The 17,806-nt window shown below is 38.0% G+C and overlaps 1 protein-coding gene across 2 annotated transcripts in view; it reads right to left on the minus strand.

The window, feature by feature from the left end:
- The window catches only part of Rock2 (Rho associated coiled-coil containing protein kinase 2), a 100,579-nt gene that overhangs the window by 56,555 nt on the left and 26,218 nt on the right, over positions 1-17,806 (minus strand). For both annotated transcript variants that reach the window (XM_040730792.1, XM_040730793.1), the window contains exons 2-3: positions 6,143-6,224; positions 3,765-3,865 (exon numbers count right to left, since the gene is read on the minus strand). In XM_040730792.1, coding sequence (XP_040586726.1) covers positions 3,765-3,865; positions 6,143-6,224 — 183 coding nt within the window. The remainder of the gene's footprint in view (positions 1-3,764; positions 3,866-6,142; positions 6,225-17,806) is intronic.

A 17,806-nucleotide genomic window follows, 5' to 3' on the forward strand; every position in this document is an offset into this window, starting at 1 on the left:
AGGAAAACACATGCCCCTTTAACTGCTGAGCCATCTTTCCAATCACTATTTAGTTTTTAATTATCATTACTCTATATGTGCGTGTGTGAGTGAGCACCACAAACATGGTGTGTAAAGTGATGCCAAGGCACACATGCAGAAACAAGGTAACTATGAAGACCTCTCTGCTTCCACCTTTATGCAAGCTCAAAGGACTAAATCAGGCTACTAGCTTTACTTACTGATTCATCTTGGTTTTTATTTTGTCTTATTCCAAGATAGAGTTTCTCTGCATAGCCCTGGCTGTCCAGGAACTTGCCTTGTAGACCAGGTTGGCCTCAAACTCAGAGATCACCTGCATCTTCCTCCCAAGTGCTGAGATTGAAGGTTTGCACCACTACTACTGCCACCACCAGGCTGCCAGGGAAGATTTTTAACTGGCACTTTTGCAATATTCTCAAATGTTTTTATTCATCCAAATAAAAAGGATGCCAATAAGCTGCTTCCCAGACTTCATAAGAACTAGTATGAAAAGAAATTTCTGTTGTTTTTCATGAAGTCTGGTATTACCATGATGACCCCACACAAGTAATATACCTATACACATCTAAAAATTAGATCAAGACCTGATTACTCAAAGTAAAAACCACTTAAATACCTGACAAGAGACCTAGTGGTAACCATCCCACTACTCAGAACCAGAAGCATACTAAGAGACATGTATGTGCAATCCAATTCAGTACTCACAAAAATGTACTGAGGTTATGTATATAATAATGCTACTCCAAAATGAGAGAGCTTTAGCCTGGGTGTCAGGAAACCAATGTCCTGTAAACTAGAAACAGAAGCAGTTAGCACTGATTCTTTTTCCACAGTACCAGTTATTATAAACAAAAATGCCTACTGAAGTTTTACTGCCGAGAACAAAGACTCTAGTAGGGAAGCTACTGCTTTTTGTTGTTTATTCTTTTTTAATTATACTTTCTAAATTTTTTTAAAGATTTTATTATGTAGCATTTCATGTATGCCTGCAGGCCAGAGGAGGGCACCAGATCATTATAGTTGGTTGTGGGCCACCATGTGGTTGCTGGGAATTGAACTCAGGACCTTTGAAAGAGCAGCCAGTGCTCTTAACCACTGAGCCATCTCTCCAACCCCATACTTTTTAAATTTTTATGTGTATGAGTGTTTTGCCTGCATGCATGTCTATGCAACATATGCATGCAGTGCCCACAGAGGCCAGAAGAGATTGTGTCAGATCCCCAGGAACTAGAGTTATGGACAGTGTGAGCCACCATTTAAGTGTCCTATGGAAGAGATGATAATATTCTTAACCACTTTAGCTATTTCTCCAGTCTCTCCTCCCCAACACCCCCAGTGTTTTTTAAGAATTTAATTATCTTTTTTTTTCACTTGGCTTTTCGAGACAGATTTTCTCTGTATTGCTTTGGAGGCTGTCCTGGAACTCACTCTGGAGACCAGGGTGGCCTTGAACTCACAGAGATCCTGCTTGCCTCTGCCTCCCAAGTGCTGGAATTAAAGGCGTGCGCCACCAACACCAGGCTTAAGAATTTATTTATCTTATTTTACATATGCGTGTTTTGGCTGCATGTACGTAGGTGAACCCTGTGTATGCAATGTCTATGGAGGGCAGAAGAGGACATTGGATCCCATGGCACCAGAGTTAAAGAAAGTAGTGAGACCCCATGCAATGCTGGAAACCTGAATGCTCTGAAGAGCAGCAAGTGATCAAAACTGCTGAGCCATATCTCCAGTCCCACACTACTACTGACTCCAGAACCAATGTTCTCACATGATGTTCTCACATCAGTGACATACCAAAGTTATCCTTAGAATGACATCAGTGACATACCAAAGTTACCCTTAGAATGAAACTTAATTTGTAGAAATTGGTTAACATTGTCCTTTACAGTAACCTAAACACTGCTTTCAACTTAACCAGAAAAAGATTTCATATGGAAAGAAGAATTAACTTGGAAAAACAAAACACATCATAAAGATGTGCTAAATTGGAATATTCTCCCCCTATACCTATCATACTAATTTACTACATACAAATCAATTTTCAAAACAGATGGAAGAAACACATGGATGTTTCCTTTACAATCTTACTACTTTTAAAGAATCCCTGTCTAAGGTAACAGAGGCAAAAGCAAAATACAAGCTCTTGCGTCAGGCACCAGATTCATAAAATGTTATGATGTTTCTCATTTTTAAAAACACATGATGCTGGTTAACAGCAACAACAAAAATAAAATTTTATACCTATATATTTTTCTTTCATTCCTTTGACATACTTCACTATAATGACCACATTAGCAGTGACCAGTAACTATTCTGACACTAAAACATGAAAAGTTGAGTCAAGTTGTGGTGGTTCATGCCTTTAATCCCAGTACTCAGGAGTCAGAGGCAGGAGAAGATCTCTGTGAGTTGGGAGGGCAGCCGATCGACACAGTGAAACCCTGTCTCAAGACAAAACAAAGCACGACCAGTTTGACTGGGATGTTGCTCAACTGGTAAGTGTTCTTACCTACCATATATGAAGCCCTGAGCTAGGTTCTCAACACCCTGTAAAACAGAGCATGGAAGGCACGCCTGTAATTCCAGCACTTGGGAAGTGGAAGCAAGAGGATCATAAGTTCAAGGTCATTTTCAACACACTGAACTCCTGGCCAGTCTAAAATGTAGATCCTGTCTAAAAAAAACAAAGCCAAAAAGCAAACAACTAAAAGAAAAGCAAGGATAAGTAAAGATCTGAAACACATCTGTTCAAAATCCAACTGCAAATTCTAGTATCTCTTCCATAATTAGAATAAATCATTAAGTATGCAGAAAACAATGTATTTGTATGAAATATGATTTGTCTCTATATATCAAATAAGCAATGAAAATAATAAAACAGTTAACACTTAGGGAGTACTCTAGCATATCTTATTAATTCACTTAATCATCTTCCCCAGTGGCCCTCACAAGATAGGTTCTTTGTCTATTCTTCAGATCAAACTTAGGAGAAGAATTTACACTTAAAGTGATCACTGTTTCTCATTGCCATCAAAAGGATAAAACACAATTAGGTCCAAAGAACAGAACTGAACTCTAGGAACAATTATTGAAGCCTCAAGCTTAGGTATTAACAACAAGGTCATCATTATACTGTCTCATTTAATGTAAATACACTATTTAGTGCTAACAGTAATATTTACACTTTCACCTCCAAAGATAGTTTCTTCATTGTGAATATACATGTGTGTATGACACATGAGATATATACATATATATGAGTGCACATGCGTGTGTGTGAGAGAGAGAGGGGGGGGAGGGGGAGAGAGAGAGAGAGAGAGAGAGCACACTCCCTGTATGGCTGAGCTGGCCTTGAAATCAAAGATTGGTCTATCTCAACATACTGGATGCTGGGACTTAAGGCAATCACCATCATGCCCAATTTCAGTCTGATCTTTCTTAATGAAAATACAGATCTCACACAGTATAATGCCAGAGTCTAATATAGTGTAGTATTAACTTTTAGGCAAATCATATGTGAAACCAAGCTAGCATTACTCCAAGTCACTGCTTTAAAGCTGGAATGTTGTTAGTGATAAGCTGCCCTTTCTTAAAGAGGAGAACACTGAGGCTCTCAGAGATAGAATGATTTTATCAAAGACACAAAACCAATTCCTCAAATGGTTGAACAGAATTTAGAACTATCCAGCTGCTATGAAGGGGAAAAAAAGGTAGTAAGAACCAAACAAATCCTTTCTTACCAACTGAACTTCACCAAAAGCACCTCTTCCAATAACTTTTACAACATCATAGTCTTCTGCTTTCATCTGTAAACCTCTGATTTTTTTCACAATTTTCTCATCTATAAAAAAAGATCACCATACTTTTAATAGCAATCATATATTAAAAACATTCAAAAGTAGTCACCATATTTGTAAACATGTCTTATTTCTAGATATTAGAATTAATTTTTAGCTGATCGCATCTTTAGGATCCTGTTTTAACACTGCAAAGTATGGGAATGTGTATAGTACAGTGACTGCTTGCTTTCCATGTGAGGTCCTAGGCTCCACCCCAGACCGAAATAAACACTCTAAGATGTATGCTGTCTTTACATCAAGGAACCAAAGCTCTGTGGTTTGTTGGCACATGTCCACGTGCCACACTGCCAAAAAGCGGTACTAAAGGTGCTCCGCTTCTCACTCCACTGTGTACAAGTGACATCAATGACCCAGGCAATCCTAATGCTTTATCAATCATGGCAGAAAGCAGGACAAAGTCAGGCATGTCACCCAGGACCCGGAGGCTAAACACAAGGACTACATTTCAGGCTGGCCTAGGCCATATTGCTAGAAGTTATCTCAAAAAAGAAGAGGACGGGGTGAAATTACTTGCAATTCCAAATTTAGCAATGAAGCTCAACCTATTTCTCTAAAAGGCAGTAATCACATATTTCAAATATCGCCTGCTATAGTAACTATTAAATAAAAAAATACCCTAGCACTGACAATTCCAAAATAAAGGATTTAGCTGTGGGGATAAAGAGATGCATTAATCATTCTGAAACTTGCTTTCCCCCTTTTATTAGACATTTTTAGAATTTTAAGTTTTCTGCATTATGTGTTTGTAGAAGGAAATCTTCTTCATCTGTCTCGGTCCCACTGGACCAGTTATTCTCCACCCACCAGGTCCCATAGCCGCTTAATGAAATAACCACTCTAAGAGTATCAGTTACAATCGTTTAGCCAATGGTTCCAGCTTCTTATTGACTAGTTCTCTCTTAATTGTTAACCCATTTCTACTAATATGTGTATCTCCACATGTCCTTGACTTACCAGGGTGATGTCCAGGCTTCTTGACACCCCAGCTGCTACATGGTGTCTATCCTTTCTCTTCCTTCCCTGCCTCTTTGTTTGGAATTCCCACCTAGCTAAATTCTGCCTGTCCATTGGCCAAAACAGCTTTATTTATCAACCAATAAGAGAAATATATATTCACAGCATACAGAAGTTTAAAGAGTGTGGGCTTGTGAGTATGGTCCCCTCAGAAATCAGATGAGGGCACCAGATTCCTCAGGAATTATTAACAGGTAGTTGTGAGTTACCTGACTCAGGTGCTGGGAACTGAACTCAGGTCCTCTGCAAACACAGTTTGTATTCTTAACACCTGAGCCATCTCCAGGTCCCTGGGATTAACTTTTCCCTTTTTTTGGAGACTGCCTTGCTTTAGAGCCCAGGCTAGCCTTAAAACTGTACTAGTCCTCCTGTCTCAACCTCCTGGATTGCTACATACAAGCATGATACACCATGCCCAACTCAGTTTGAGGATATATTTTCAGAATCCACTTATTCCAACATAATGCTGATAAACATTAAAGATAATCATATACATGGTACTAACTGCTATCAGGTCATTTTTCCTTAGTGAGACTTAATATACATAGATTGCTAAAACAAAGCTTATTAAAGTCTTCTGGGTAAGTAAAAGCAAAGACATAGTTACAATATTAACTTAAAATTTTGCTTAATCAGTCATAACTAAGAGTCATAACTAAGAGTCATAACAACTCATATAAATTTTACCTTTCAAATTTTATCTACTTTACATATTGTAACTTAATTCAGTGAAGTTACTTTGAAAATAGAAAATATCATTTTTAAATGAATAAATAGCATATTTAATAAAAGTAAGTTTGGTAAGTTAATAGGCTGTGGTAGTTTGAATAAGAATGGCCCCATAGGTTCATATATTTGAATGCTTAGTCACCAGGGAGTGGTATCATTTGAAAGGATTAAAAGGATTAGGAAGAAGTGTGCCACTGAAGATGGGCTTTGGGTTTCAAAAGCCCATGCCAAGCCTAGTGTCCCTCTTCTGGCCTGTAGATCAAGATGTAGCTCTCAGCTACTGTTCCAATACCATGAATACCATCATGTTTCCCTACCATGATGACAAAGGACTAAACTTCTAAAACTGTAATCAAGAGTTCTCTTGGTAATGATGTCTCTTCACAGCAATAGAAAAGTGGCTAGGTCACAGGTTAACAAAGTAATAGATTTAAGTACCACAAATTTAACAAACACATCTCATTTAAAGCACAGCTATGTGTCCAAACATGAATAGTAAAAATAAACATACTTACATCTATTTAAGAAATTATCAATATTTTTATTTTTCCTCAAAGCAGGAAAATCCAAGTCAAGGACCAAGGAATTTAGGCCATCCTGTTAAAAAATAAAGAGTAAAAAGCAAGTTTGTATAATTCTCAAGCATTCAAAAGTCTTTAAATGTCATACACACTGCTCCCAGTGAGTATATATGATCCTACATTAATATACTGTGGGTTCAACATGCCCAAAAGCTTGAACAAATTTCCTAACCTGAAAATGTTACTTGGAAGTATACACTAGGCCAGAGTTTGATGTCCCGCAAAGCAAAGAAAGATAAATGCAGCTTATTAGTTTTCACTCACTTAAAAAATCTTTAATTTTGTGTCTATTGCATATGGAAACAAGGCAGGGAGGAACCAAAAATAAGCAAGATGACATCCTTCTCCAGGAAAATGGATAGAACTAGAAAGGATCATAATGAGTAAGGTAACCCAGACCCAGGGTGACAAATATGCATATTCTCTCATCTGAGACTCCTAGCCCCAAAGCTTCAGGTGTGAGCACATATCCTAAAACAAAAATGCAGATGATTTAAAAGACCACCCTAGGCTTATACTGTCTCACAAAAATGTGTGCTTTCTATTTCACCCAGAAAAATCTGAATCATATTAATTGACCTGCTGTCAGTAGCTGAACACAGGCTACTTATAATACTGCATGGTTTTGTAGGTATTATAAGATTTCTAAGCCCAATTATATGACAGACTAACTTTATCCCATCTTCAACAATAAGAGTTTTATTACCTAGTAAAAGAGATGTTTGCCTAAAGAAGACAAGATTTACCAAAGTACACAAGAAATAAGCATGAGCTGGGTATTGGTGGTGCACTCCTTTAATCTCAGCACTCAGGAGGCAGAAGCAGGTGGATCTCTGTGAGTTCGAGACCAGCCTGGTCTACCAAGCGAGTTCCAGGGCAGGCTCCAAAGCAATACAGAAAAACTCTGTCTCAAAAAGAAGGAAGGAAGGAAGGGAGGGAAGTAGGAAAGGAGGAAGGAGGAAAGATGAACTAAAAGGTAAAGGGGCTGTTGGAATGGCTCAGCAGGTAAAGCGCTGCACCAACCTAATGACCTGAACTTGACCCCAGAATCTACCCATGGTAAAAAACAAAAACAAAAAAACCTGATACATCTGTATCCTAGCTCTTTTACCAAGAGGTGGGAGCCAGAGACAGGAGAAATTTCCTGTAATCCCTAGCCTGAGTACTCAGAACAGCAGAAACAAGAAATCTTAGCTTCAACAAGGCAGAAGGGGAGAACCAACTCCTGAAAGTTGCTGTCTGACCTCTACACAAACACCATGGTACACATATACCTGCATTCACACATATACATTACATAAACCTATAATAATGATAGGCAAATAAAATAAAAAAATTTAAAGTGAAAATGAACCATATATTTTGCCACATGAATTAACTTGATTATAAAAGCTGAAGTTGCTGACTCAATAAAACATAAAAATAGTCTTCTTATTTCCTCTTATGAAACTCTTACCTACAACTACAGAAAAACCATCTCTTAAGACCCCTGAAGATGCCTTTAATCCCAGCACTCAGGAGGTAGAGCAGGTAGATCTTTATGAGTTCAAGGCCATCCTGGTCTACATAGTGAGTTTGAGAACAGTCAGAGCTGTGTAGAGAACCCCTGTACTAAAAATAATACATAAATAAATAAACAATAAATAAATAAATAAATAAATAAGGGGGAAGGAGGGGAATAGGAAGGAAGGAAGGAAGGAAGGAAGGAAGGAAGGAAGGAAGGAAGGAAGGAAGGAAGGAAGGAAGGAAGGCCCCCTGATGCCTTAAAACATAGGGAATACACTGATGAAATAATAGGCACCACTCATACTTAGGATGCTACAAGAGTAATCACTCAAATGCACTTTGAACTGTGGGGAGGTTCAGGCTCCTGCAGTGAAGCACACACACACACACTCAGCTGGTCTCTAGCCTCCCAAGCACTGTGCCCTGCATTCTCTTCTCTGGAAGGAAGCACTTTCCCTCTCATGTGTCTGGATATTATTCATTTTCCACATGCTCTTCTCTCCACCTTGGATTTAAGTCTCTTTTCTGAAGTGTCCCAGAAAAGTGCTTCCATTTTGCATTGAAATATTCACTAAGTACATAGTAGCCATAAAAGATTTAATTTTTCCACCCACACAGGGTTTTTCTCTGTAGCCCTCACTGTCCTAGAACTTGCTACTCTGCAGACCAGGCTGACCTTAAACTCAGAAAATGACCTGCTTCTACCTCCTGAGTGCTGGGATTAAAGGTGTGCACAACCATTCCTGGATTCTGTAGAGTTTCATGTCCATCTTTAATATTATATTAAAAATACTTTAATTACTGTGAGGTCTGCATACCTTCTTAAATATTGTGCCTAGTGCAAGTGCCCTCACTGGTTCTACCTCAGCTATGGTCCTTAGAGATTGACTACTACAACATGGTATTAACTGCATAACAGCAAGTCACCAACCACAGCACATTTTAGATATAAGAAAATATGTGAGAACTTATTACTGACCCAGTCAAAGAGCTAGATTTAATGTCAGGTTGGTGCGGCTCTAATGCTACTGCAGGGGTAACAGCAAGTATTTACCCAGGGCCTGCTATCAAAACCGCCAGACACTCACATGTAACACCACCTCGTTTCATTTTCCTAGCAGACTGTGCAAGAAGGTGCTGTTATCTTTTTTCTGAGTTGTAAAGAATAAGCTCAAAGAAGTTAGAACAACTACCTAGATCTGCTTAGCAAAAAAGCCAAATAAATGGTTTGGGCTTAATACACCTTCAAGTAGTTATTAGTAGTACTCTTAATATTTTAATTAGAGTCTAGGTTTTTGCCATAAAATATTAAGTCAGTGAAAGATATGGGCCAAAATATTCACAATGTAGTTTAGAAATTTTGGAACAAATTTGTCAAATTGTTGTATTACTAGATCTTTAGTTCATAATGAGTAGCTATCTTTTCCTCTATAAACAAAAATATTCTTACTTAAGATTCAAAGAATATATACTACATTACCCCAAAATTCCCCATAGAACAAAACAAAACAGCCATTTAAACACTTCCTCCATGATAAACTGTCTGAATGCCATCCTCTAGGGGAGGAAGGAGTTTTACAGCCACCATGTGCACAGTGCAGCAGTGAAGGGATGGACAACTCCCCTGCTGGGAAATCTGAGGTGAAATTACAGAATCATTTCAGTTGGATTATTTCTAAAACAACAGCAATTAATTTTCTGCTGGACATGATGACCCACACCATTAATGCCAGCACCCAGGAGGCAGAGGCAAGCAGATCTCAGTGAGTTCAAGGCCAGTCTAGTCTATGTAGTAAATTCTGGGCCAGCCAGGGCTAACCATCAAGACCTTTATTTTTCTTTTTTTTCATCTTACATAAAAAGTCACTGAAGGAGGCTGGAGAAATGGCTGAGAAAACACTTTGAGGGGAAAATAAATCAAGCATCAGCCTCACCTTTTTTTAGTATGTGTGAGTTTGTACATGTGAGTAGAGTACCCTCGTTGTGTCAGATCTCCTGAGCCTGGAGCTACAGATGGTTATGAATGACCTGATAAGGGTGCTGGAAACAAACCTGGGTCCTCTACAATACCAATATATGATCTTAACCACAGAGCCATCTCTCCAGCTCCAAGTCAATTTTTCATTTAAACAAGCCACCCCACACTAAAAAAAAAGCAATACATGAAACAAGCAGCTTTCTCTGTTGTCCATACAACAGTCTCAAGAAATCCTCATGAAGAGGAGAGCAGCTGGCAACGGCTGTTCTAAAACATGTGCTCTTTGGTGCTTTCTCCTTCTAACGTCGTATGTAAATGTGCAGTTACAATAGCCTGCCTTGTTTTAATGAAAAAGTAAAAATAGCCTTTCTTTTTAAAGATTTACTTCCATTATGCTAAATTATGTTTATGTACATGTGACTGTGTGCATTTGAGCACAGGTGTCGAGGAGAATAACAGATTCCCTGAAGCTAGAGAGAGCAAATGTGGTTTAAGCCACTCCATGTGGGTACTGGGAACTGAACTCAGGCCCTCTGGAAGAGCAGCAGACTTTTCTAAAACTCTCTTGACCACTTAAGTACAGCTAGTAACCACTGCCACACAGAACTCCTGTTTACTGTTCCTTCATTTCTGGCGCTTCTTGAGCAGGACTAAGGATTTCTTGTCTACCAAGTACATACTAGCAACTCACTGAACAAAACAAAACTATTTATGCCTGGTGGTAGTGGTACAGGCCTTTAATCCCAGTGCTCCAGAGACAGAGGCAGGCAAGGCCATGGTCTACTGAGTGAGTTCCAGGACAGCCAGGACTACACAGAGAAACCCTGTCATGAAAAACCAAAACCAAACCAGAAACTATTCACCCACAAATAGCCATAATCTTTCTTTCTTTCATTTAAAAGGGAAAAGCAACAAAATACATGTGTGAATTAACTTTGTCTCTGAACCATCTTTTAGGCTTGAAAAATGATTTCTCAAAATCACATTGTAGATTTATTTTCAGACATTCACCAGATGGCCAAAAGACCTGAAAGTCTCCTAAACTGTTAAAGTGTACCCCCACAGGGTGTACAAAAACGATCAGCTGAGACACAGAAATGACAGGATTGCATGCTACGATGTGATTGTTGTAGCTCTAGGGATCAAGCCGAGGACCACCACCAGATCAGGTAAGTGCTCCACCGCGGCGGAGCTACAACCACACAGGTAAAACACAGCAGATTTCAGTAACATTTCACTCTTGGCAACAACATTTAACCAACTGTGATACAATGCAAAGTACATGTATCTTACACATGATTATTCTTGCATATTGCCTACTAATGTTTAAACTCCTTACCTAACTTCAGACTAAAATTGTGCCATTTTAAAGAACAGACATGTCAAAACATTGCAAACTAAAAAATTTAAATATAGTGTCCATTACACTGAAACTATTTAAAACTTGAAGTACACATCATAGGTATAAATTAAAACAAAATGCAAGTAGTAGCAGCAAACAAAAAGTTGGCCCTTCACCTCTTCCGTATATTAAGCTCTTATAACCAAAAATAAAATGAGGCTGTAATAACATGGACCCTCCATAATGCACACATCATCTGAACTAGGGACTAAATTCACAATTTATAACCATGAGACATTCAATAAGAGAAGCAACTAACAACAATTAAGTGAACATAATTTCCTCTGGCATGATGGTGTTTTTAAATGATGATGGCAAGTTTTCTCAAATTAAAGAGAAAGTTTGATCAATGTAAGTTTTTATCAATAAGGAAAATGCCAGAAGTCAGTAAGGCATATATGCTGTCTCAAAGGGGGAAAAAAAAAACTCAAGCCTTGGGGACTGAACCAAGGCTGCAGGTGCAGACATGATGGCACAACTGCCAAGATCACAACTTTATTTTAATCACCACAAATCTTCTTACTCTTTTGGTTAAAAGCCTGATCCTATTCTAATTTCTCCAATATTCCTTTGCACGGCTTTTCAAGAACACATATTTTAGAGCTGGCAGGATGGTGAGATGGGTAAAGGTATCTACCGCCAAGCCTGACAACTTGGTTCAACCTCTAAGCCCCCACATGGTAGGAGAGAGAATTCCCAAGTTGTTCTGATTTCCTCTTGTGCACACACACACAAACACCCACACATTAAAAACGAATCATCATCCAACAAGCCATTTAAAACCTAGACAATGATGTTACTGTCCTAAATCGAATCAAGCACTGAACTAATTTTCATTAAATGAAATGAAAATGATTTGGAAAATCTCTTTAGCTTTTCTGTTTTGTCCCATTTCTTTAATATCTAACATATACCAGAAACAATTGGTGGAAAGTGCAGTTTTCTTGACAACATATGCCTTGGAAGGCACTGAAGAATAAGAAACAAATCAAAGAAAAGAGTAAGGAAATTGTACAGTGAGGACTTTACTAGAAACTGAAGCATTCACATGCTCTACCTATCTTTTAAATACATGCTGGACACTGCTGTAGCAGAAATAACCAAAGACAAATGCATCCTCAGTATCAATTACTTCTTTAACACTAATGTTAAAGAAAGCTTTTCTAACCGTCGCTTTGGCTGAAACACAAAACTCTGGAACTCCACATCCTCCAGAAGAAAACACAGAAATTTACAAACAGGGATACCCACATTCAGAGAGCAAGCTTTTACAACCCAGGGCACAGCACGCTGTAATACATCACCTTACCAACACTGAAATTAGAAAAGATAAGAGTGTGAACTGTTAAGAAAGTATTCTCAATCCTTTGTGATGAGATGAAAAGCTACCATGAAAGCTTCTAGTTTTATACAAAACTTTTCTGGATAATCATTCACAACACACATTTTAAAAAGCCTACAGATGAATCATATAGTCTTCTATAAAAGTTAAATTGCTCTAAACTTAACTGATTTTGCCTCACTACAGCAAGTTATTAACAACAGTACCCTAGTGGATACTTTTAGAGAAAAGTCTAAGTAAGGACAACAGTAAATGAAGAAAACCAATTTTTAATGTTTTGAAAAAATGACTGCTATAGAGCAAATGTTTTGAAAGGGGCTATTTGGAAATGTCACCAGGCACATGTGAGTACTACTGAGTAACACTTTGTACCTTGGGATGAATGAACTATGTTGACTTACATGCTTAAAACCTCTAAACTATACTCTGGGGCTGGAGAGATGGCTCAGCAGTTGAGAACACTGACTGCTCTTCCAGAGGTCCTGAGTTCAATTCCCGGTACCCACATGGCAGCTCACAACTGTCTGCAGCTCCCGTTCCAGGATCCAACGCTCTCATACAGACATATGCAGGCAAAATACCAATACATATGAAATAAAAATAAACATTTAAAAAACTTCAAGCTATGTGCTAAGCCAACTACAAGTAGTTGCATGTATTTTTGCCATTTACTTACCACATCTCTGTTCCTGCTTACTACTTACTTACTTACTATTAAACCGCTTTAGAGAACTAAGTTCGACCTTTATGTAGTAATGCCCCACTTTATCTCTGATAGGAGTGTTCTGTTGTGCACTGTGCCTAATGCTAATAAAGTCTTTTACAGAACATACATGTGCACAAAGACACCTTGCCTTGAGGTCAAGGGCACCAACTAGCTCCCGGTGGTGACAAAGCCAATGAAGCTGAGTGGATTACAACACAAACTTTTATTATTAAAATACAAAAGTGAAGCTAACCTAGTTCATTTTTTAAGATCTACCCTCCACCACCTGAGAAAGCAAAAGCTTACAAAGTCTTAATAACCACAAAAAAGTTATTAGTTGATGAACAGAATCAACAAATTTAGTGACTGGTGTACTGTGCACCCTTCTGCTGTGGAAGGTGTGGTAATTTGTTTCTGTTGCTTTTGTTAACAATGCAATGACATGTTACATTTGTTTGATTAAATAAATTAACCTGGGGTCAGGTTGATGTGGTAGGGAGGAACTAAGTGTAGAGAGTTCTTCAGTGGGGGCTGGCCAGAAGGAAGCCTCTTTTTCGGGAGACGGAACAAGGAAGAGGTTACCTACTTGCTACTCAACCTCTCTGAGCTAGCAGAATTCAACATAGAAGGATAGAGATTTAAGTTTTCTTTAGTGTCCAGATGTCTCTGTTGTTGGGTAATATTACATCCTAGGGGTGTCTTTGATGGCATTAAAGACTAAACAGAATTATCGTTTTCCTTAGTTATGATAGAAAGTAGGTATAAAACTTTGGAATCAGGACTGGAGAGATGGCTCAGAGATTAGGAGCACTGGCTGCTCTTTCAGAGGTCCTGAGTTCAATTCCCAGCAACCACATGGTGGCTCACAACTATCCGTAATGAGATCTGGTGCTCTCTTCTGACCTGCAGGGATACATGCAGACAGAACACTGTATATATAATAAATAAATAAATACTCTGGAATCACTAAAATAAGGAGTATTTTCTGAATTTGCTTAATACAAATGGATTATATACTTGTAAATGTAATTCATGATAACTGTTTTTGTTGTATATAGTTTTACTATGTTAAAGTTAAAACCTTTTATTTTTATTTAGACAAAGGGGGAAATGTTGTGGAATATTAGTTTAAGATGTGTTACATTCATTTATACTATAGAATATTTGTTTAATGATGTAAAGATGTGCTGCATTCCTTTATGTTGCATTTGTTTAACTCTGTAAAGCTGTGTTTCTTTGCCTGTCTAAAACACCTGATTGGTCTAATAAAGAGTTGAACAGCCAATAGCTAGGCAGGAGAGAGAACAAGCAGGGCTGGCAGGCAGAGAGAATAAATAGTAGAAGAAATCTAGAGTAAGAAGGGGGAGGATAGAGAAAAGGAAGAAAGGAGAATGCCAAGGGCCAGCCACCCAGTCAGCCAGGGAGTAAGAAGGAAAAGAAAGATATATAAAGAAAGGTAAAAATTCCAGAGGTAAAACAGAGTTTAAAAGAAATGGGATAAATTAAGTTAGAAAAGCTGGAGAGAAGCCAGGTGGTGGTGGCGCACGCCTTTAATTCCAGCACTCAGGAGGCAGAGGCAGGAGTATCTCTGTGAGTTCGAGACCAGCCTGGTCTAAAACAGCTAGTCCCAGGACAGGCTCCAAAATCACAGAGAAACCCTGTCTCAAAAAACAAACAAACAAACAAAAAAAGTTGGCTAGAAACAAGACATGCTAAGGCCAGGCATTCATTCATAAGTAAGACTAAGTGGGATCCCAAAGAACAAAGAATTGTGAAGCAAGCTCTTTTCTTAAAAAAAAAAAGTAATAAAAAATAATGAAAAAAAGAAACATTAATATGAAAAAAGAACAAAGAATTTAAAAACAAACAACAAAAAATATATTCTTCATTCATATCTTTATTAAAAAACAAAAAACAGAACAACAAAAGCTGTGACAGCCTTCAGAAGGCAGGAACAAAGTACATTCAAGAACCTGATCTTCAAAAAAAAATACTGCACTCAGATTAGGCCAAATTTTAAAAACAGTAAAGTATATTTCATTTAGTGAAAAAGACTGATACATTAGTAAAATCAAGTAATATTTTAAATGTTTATTTGTACATTACCTTTCACCTTAAAACTTGTTTTATGTATGTTGCATTATATAAATAACAAAACATATATTTTAAATATTTTTTAAAAGTTCTTTCTAACAGGGTCACAAGATTAGAAATGTAACAACCACAAATTTCCTAAAGGCAAGAAATGTTTCATTATCTTCCGTACAGTAAAAACTTTATATTCTTAACACACACAGACATACAATGTAGGGTATGTTTATAGACACTCACACAAAGTCAAACTATTGAGTAAATAAGTGCTTACCCAACACATTGATGTCAACACAGCAAAGGTGAATGAGTCACTGTGTGTGCATGGAGTGCCGTGCCATCACAACCAGACTTAAAATGCCTTCCCTCTGCCCTAGAGACACTTCCTCCATTCTCCCATGTTTCTCAATTTCTCATGACCTCTTACCTGTCCTCTTCCCTTTCTGCTCCATCTACCCCTGTTCTAAAGCTGAGTAATACATAACCAATTTTGATTTTGGTTCCTCATCAATATTATCTAATAGCTTCCAGACAAGGTCTAGACAAGGAAACACTGAGCTGACAAGCAACCTTCTGACCTGCCACTTCCTCCAGTTTTACTGCCCTTCATTCACACTTGATGTAGATTTCTACTGTCCATTACAAGAGTCAAAAGTCCTGTGAAACTATTAGCACTTGAATCATGCTGGCCTGAATTGAGAAGCATTCTAGATATAAAATACACATCAGATTTCAAAGATTTATGACCAAAACCATACCACTAATATTTTAAAATACCAATCACATGCTCATAATTTTGATTATGAGGTTAAAGGAAATCTACTATTTAAATTTATTCTATCCATTTATTTCTACTTTAAAAAAATATGTGTAAAGATCTTTTCCCTGCATATATCTGTGCCTGGTGGTCATGGAGACCAGAAGAGTGTATCAGATCCTCTGGAATGGAGTTACAGACAGATGGTTGTTAGTCAACATGAGGGTGCCAAAAATCAAACACGGGTCCCCAAGAAGGCCTTTGCTCTTAATTTCTGAGTACCCTATTTCTACTTTCAAAAACAAAGACTACTAGAAAAATGTCAACTACACATGTGGCTCCCACATTATCTACTGCACAGAACTGCTACACAATGGTCTTTCACAGTGATCTGTATACTCTAATTTTCAAACTAGTCTTTGAGTGCGTCATCAGTCAACACCCCTCTGTAAGAAAGTGTTCTTTAGTCTGCTCTGCTTGCCCACATCTTACCTATTCTCTTCAAAACAAGACTCAAAGGAGACATTCCCATGACATCTTCCTTCATGAGCCTGTCTTACTATAAACTTCTACACATTACATGTTCTTCAAGGAGGATGTCACTCCATATTTACAACACTTATTACTGCACATAGTTGATCAACTCTATTAGTCATAAGTTCATGTACAAAATCCTTCAAATTCAATTTGTCTCTTCTATTGCTTCTGTCCTAATATCTTAGTCTTCCTTCAAGAGGATCAGCAACACAATCATTAAAGATTAAATGTTACAGTTATCATATTAAATGTTTTTATGCAAATTCACAATTCATTTACCCCTGAACCTTTAAAACCTTTCACATGCATGCTCTAGTGGGAACCCTGCTCTCCCTTGATGACATGATGTACCTTATTCTACAACTGTTCTGTATAATGGATTCTATATGTAGGGGAGGTGCTTCTCCTTGTTCCCCAGGAAGTCCATAATTAATTATCTATCATTCCTCCTCCCTTCCTGAGAACTTAGCTTTGCATCAGATGACCTGTGACTCTCTAACACTTATTAAGTTACCTGCTACCCTCTAGGCTCACTAATCTCAGTCTCTATATTGTTTTGGCTTCTTGTGGACTGGCTATACTCTCTAAGATTAATCTCATAATTAAACATTTATTCTCATGGTAACATCACCAATAACTGTAACACCTCCATAATTTCAATTTTAAATACTTTGTACTTTAAGCACCATCTTATCTTTCCAGCATACTCTAACACAGTGGTTATCAACATGTGGGTTGCGACCTCCTTGGGGGTTGAATGACCCTTTCACAAGGGTCACATATCTATTGGATATTTACAATACGATTCATAACAGTAGCAAAATTACAGTGATGAAGTAGCAACAAAAAAATTTTTATAGTTTGGGATCACCACAACATGAAGAACTGTATTAAAGGGTCACAGCATTAGGAAGGTAAGAACAACTGCTCTAATGCCTGTCTAAGTTCATGTTTCTATTGCTGTAAAAAGATAACCATGACCATGGCAACTCTTAAAGGAAAACACTAGGGTGGCTTGCTTACAGTTTCAGAGATTCAGTGCATTATCATCATGGCAGGGAGCATAGTGGCATGTAGGCAGACATGGAAATGGTTACATCTTGATTAGGCCACAGGAAATGACTGTGACACTGAGTGAAGCCTAAGTAAAAGAGACCACAAAGCTTGCCCCCACAGTGACACACTTCCTTCAACAAGATCAAAATTCCAATATTCCTTTGATCCAACAGCAACCTGCAATCCAGATTCTGTCTTTTCCCACTCTGCTTCATCCTCTTCC

This window comes from Mesocricetus auratus, unplaced genomic scaffold (genome assembly GCF_017639785.1).
Source record: "Mesocricetus auratus isolate SY011 unplaced genomic scaffold, BCM_Maur_2.0 Super-Scaffold_100024, whole genome shotgun sequence".
NCBI lineage: Eukaryota > Metazoa > Chordata > Mammalia > Rodentia > Cricetidae > Mesocricetus > Mesocricetus auratus.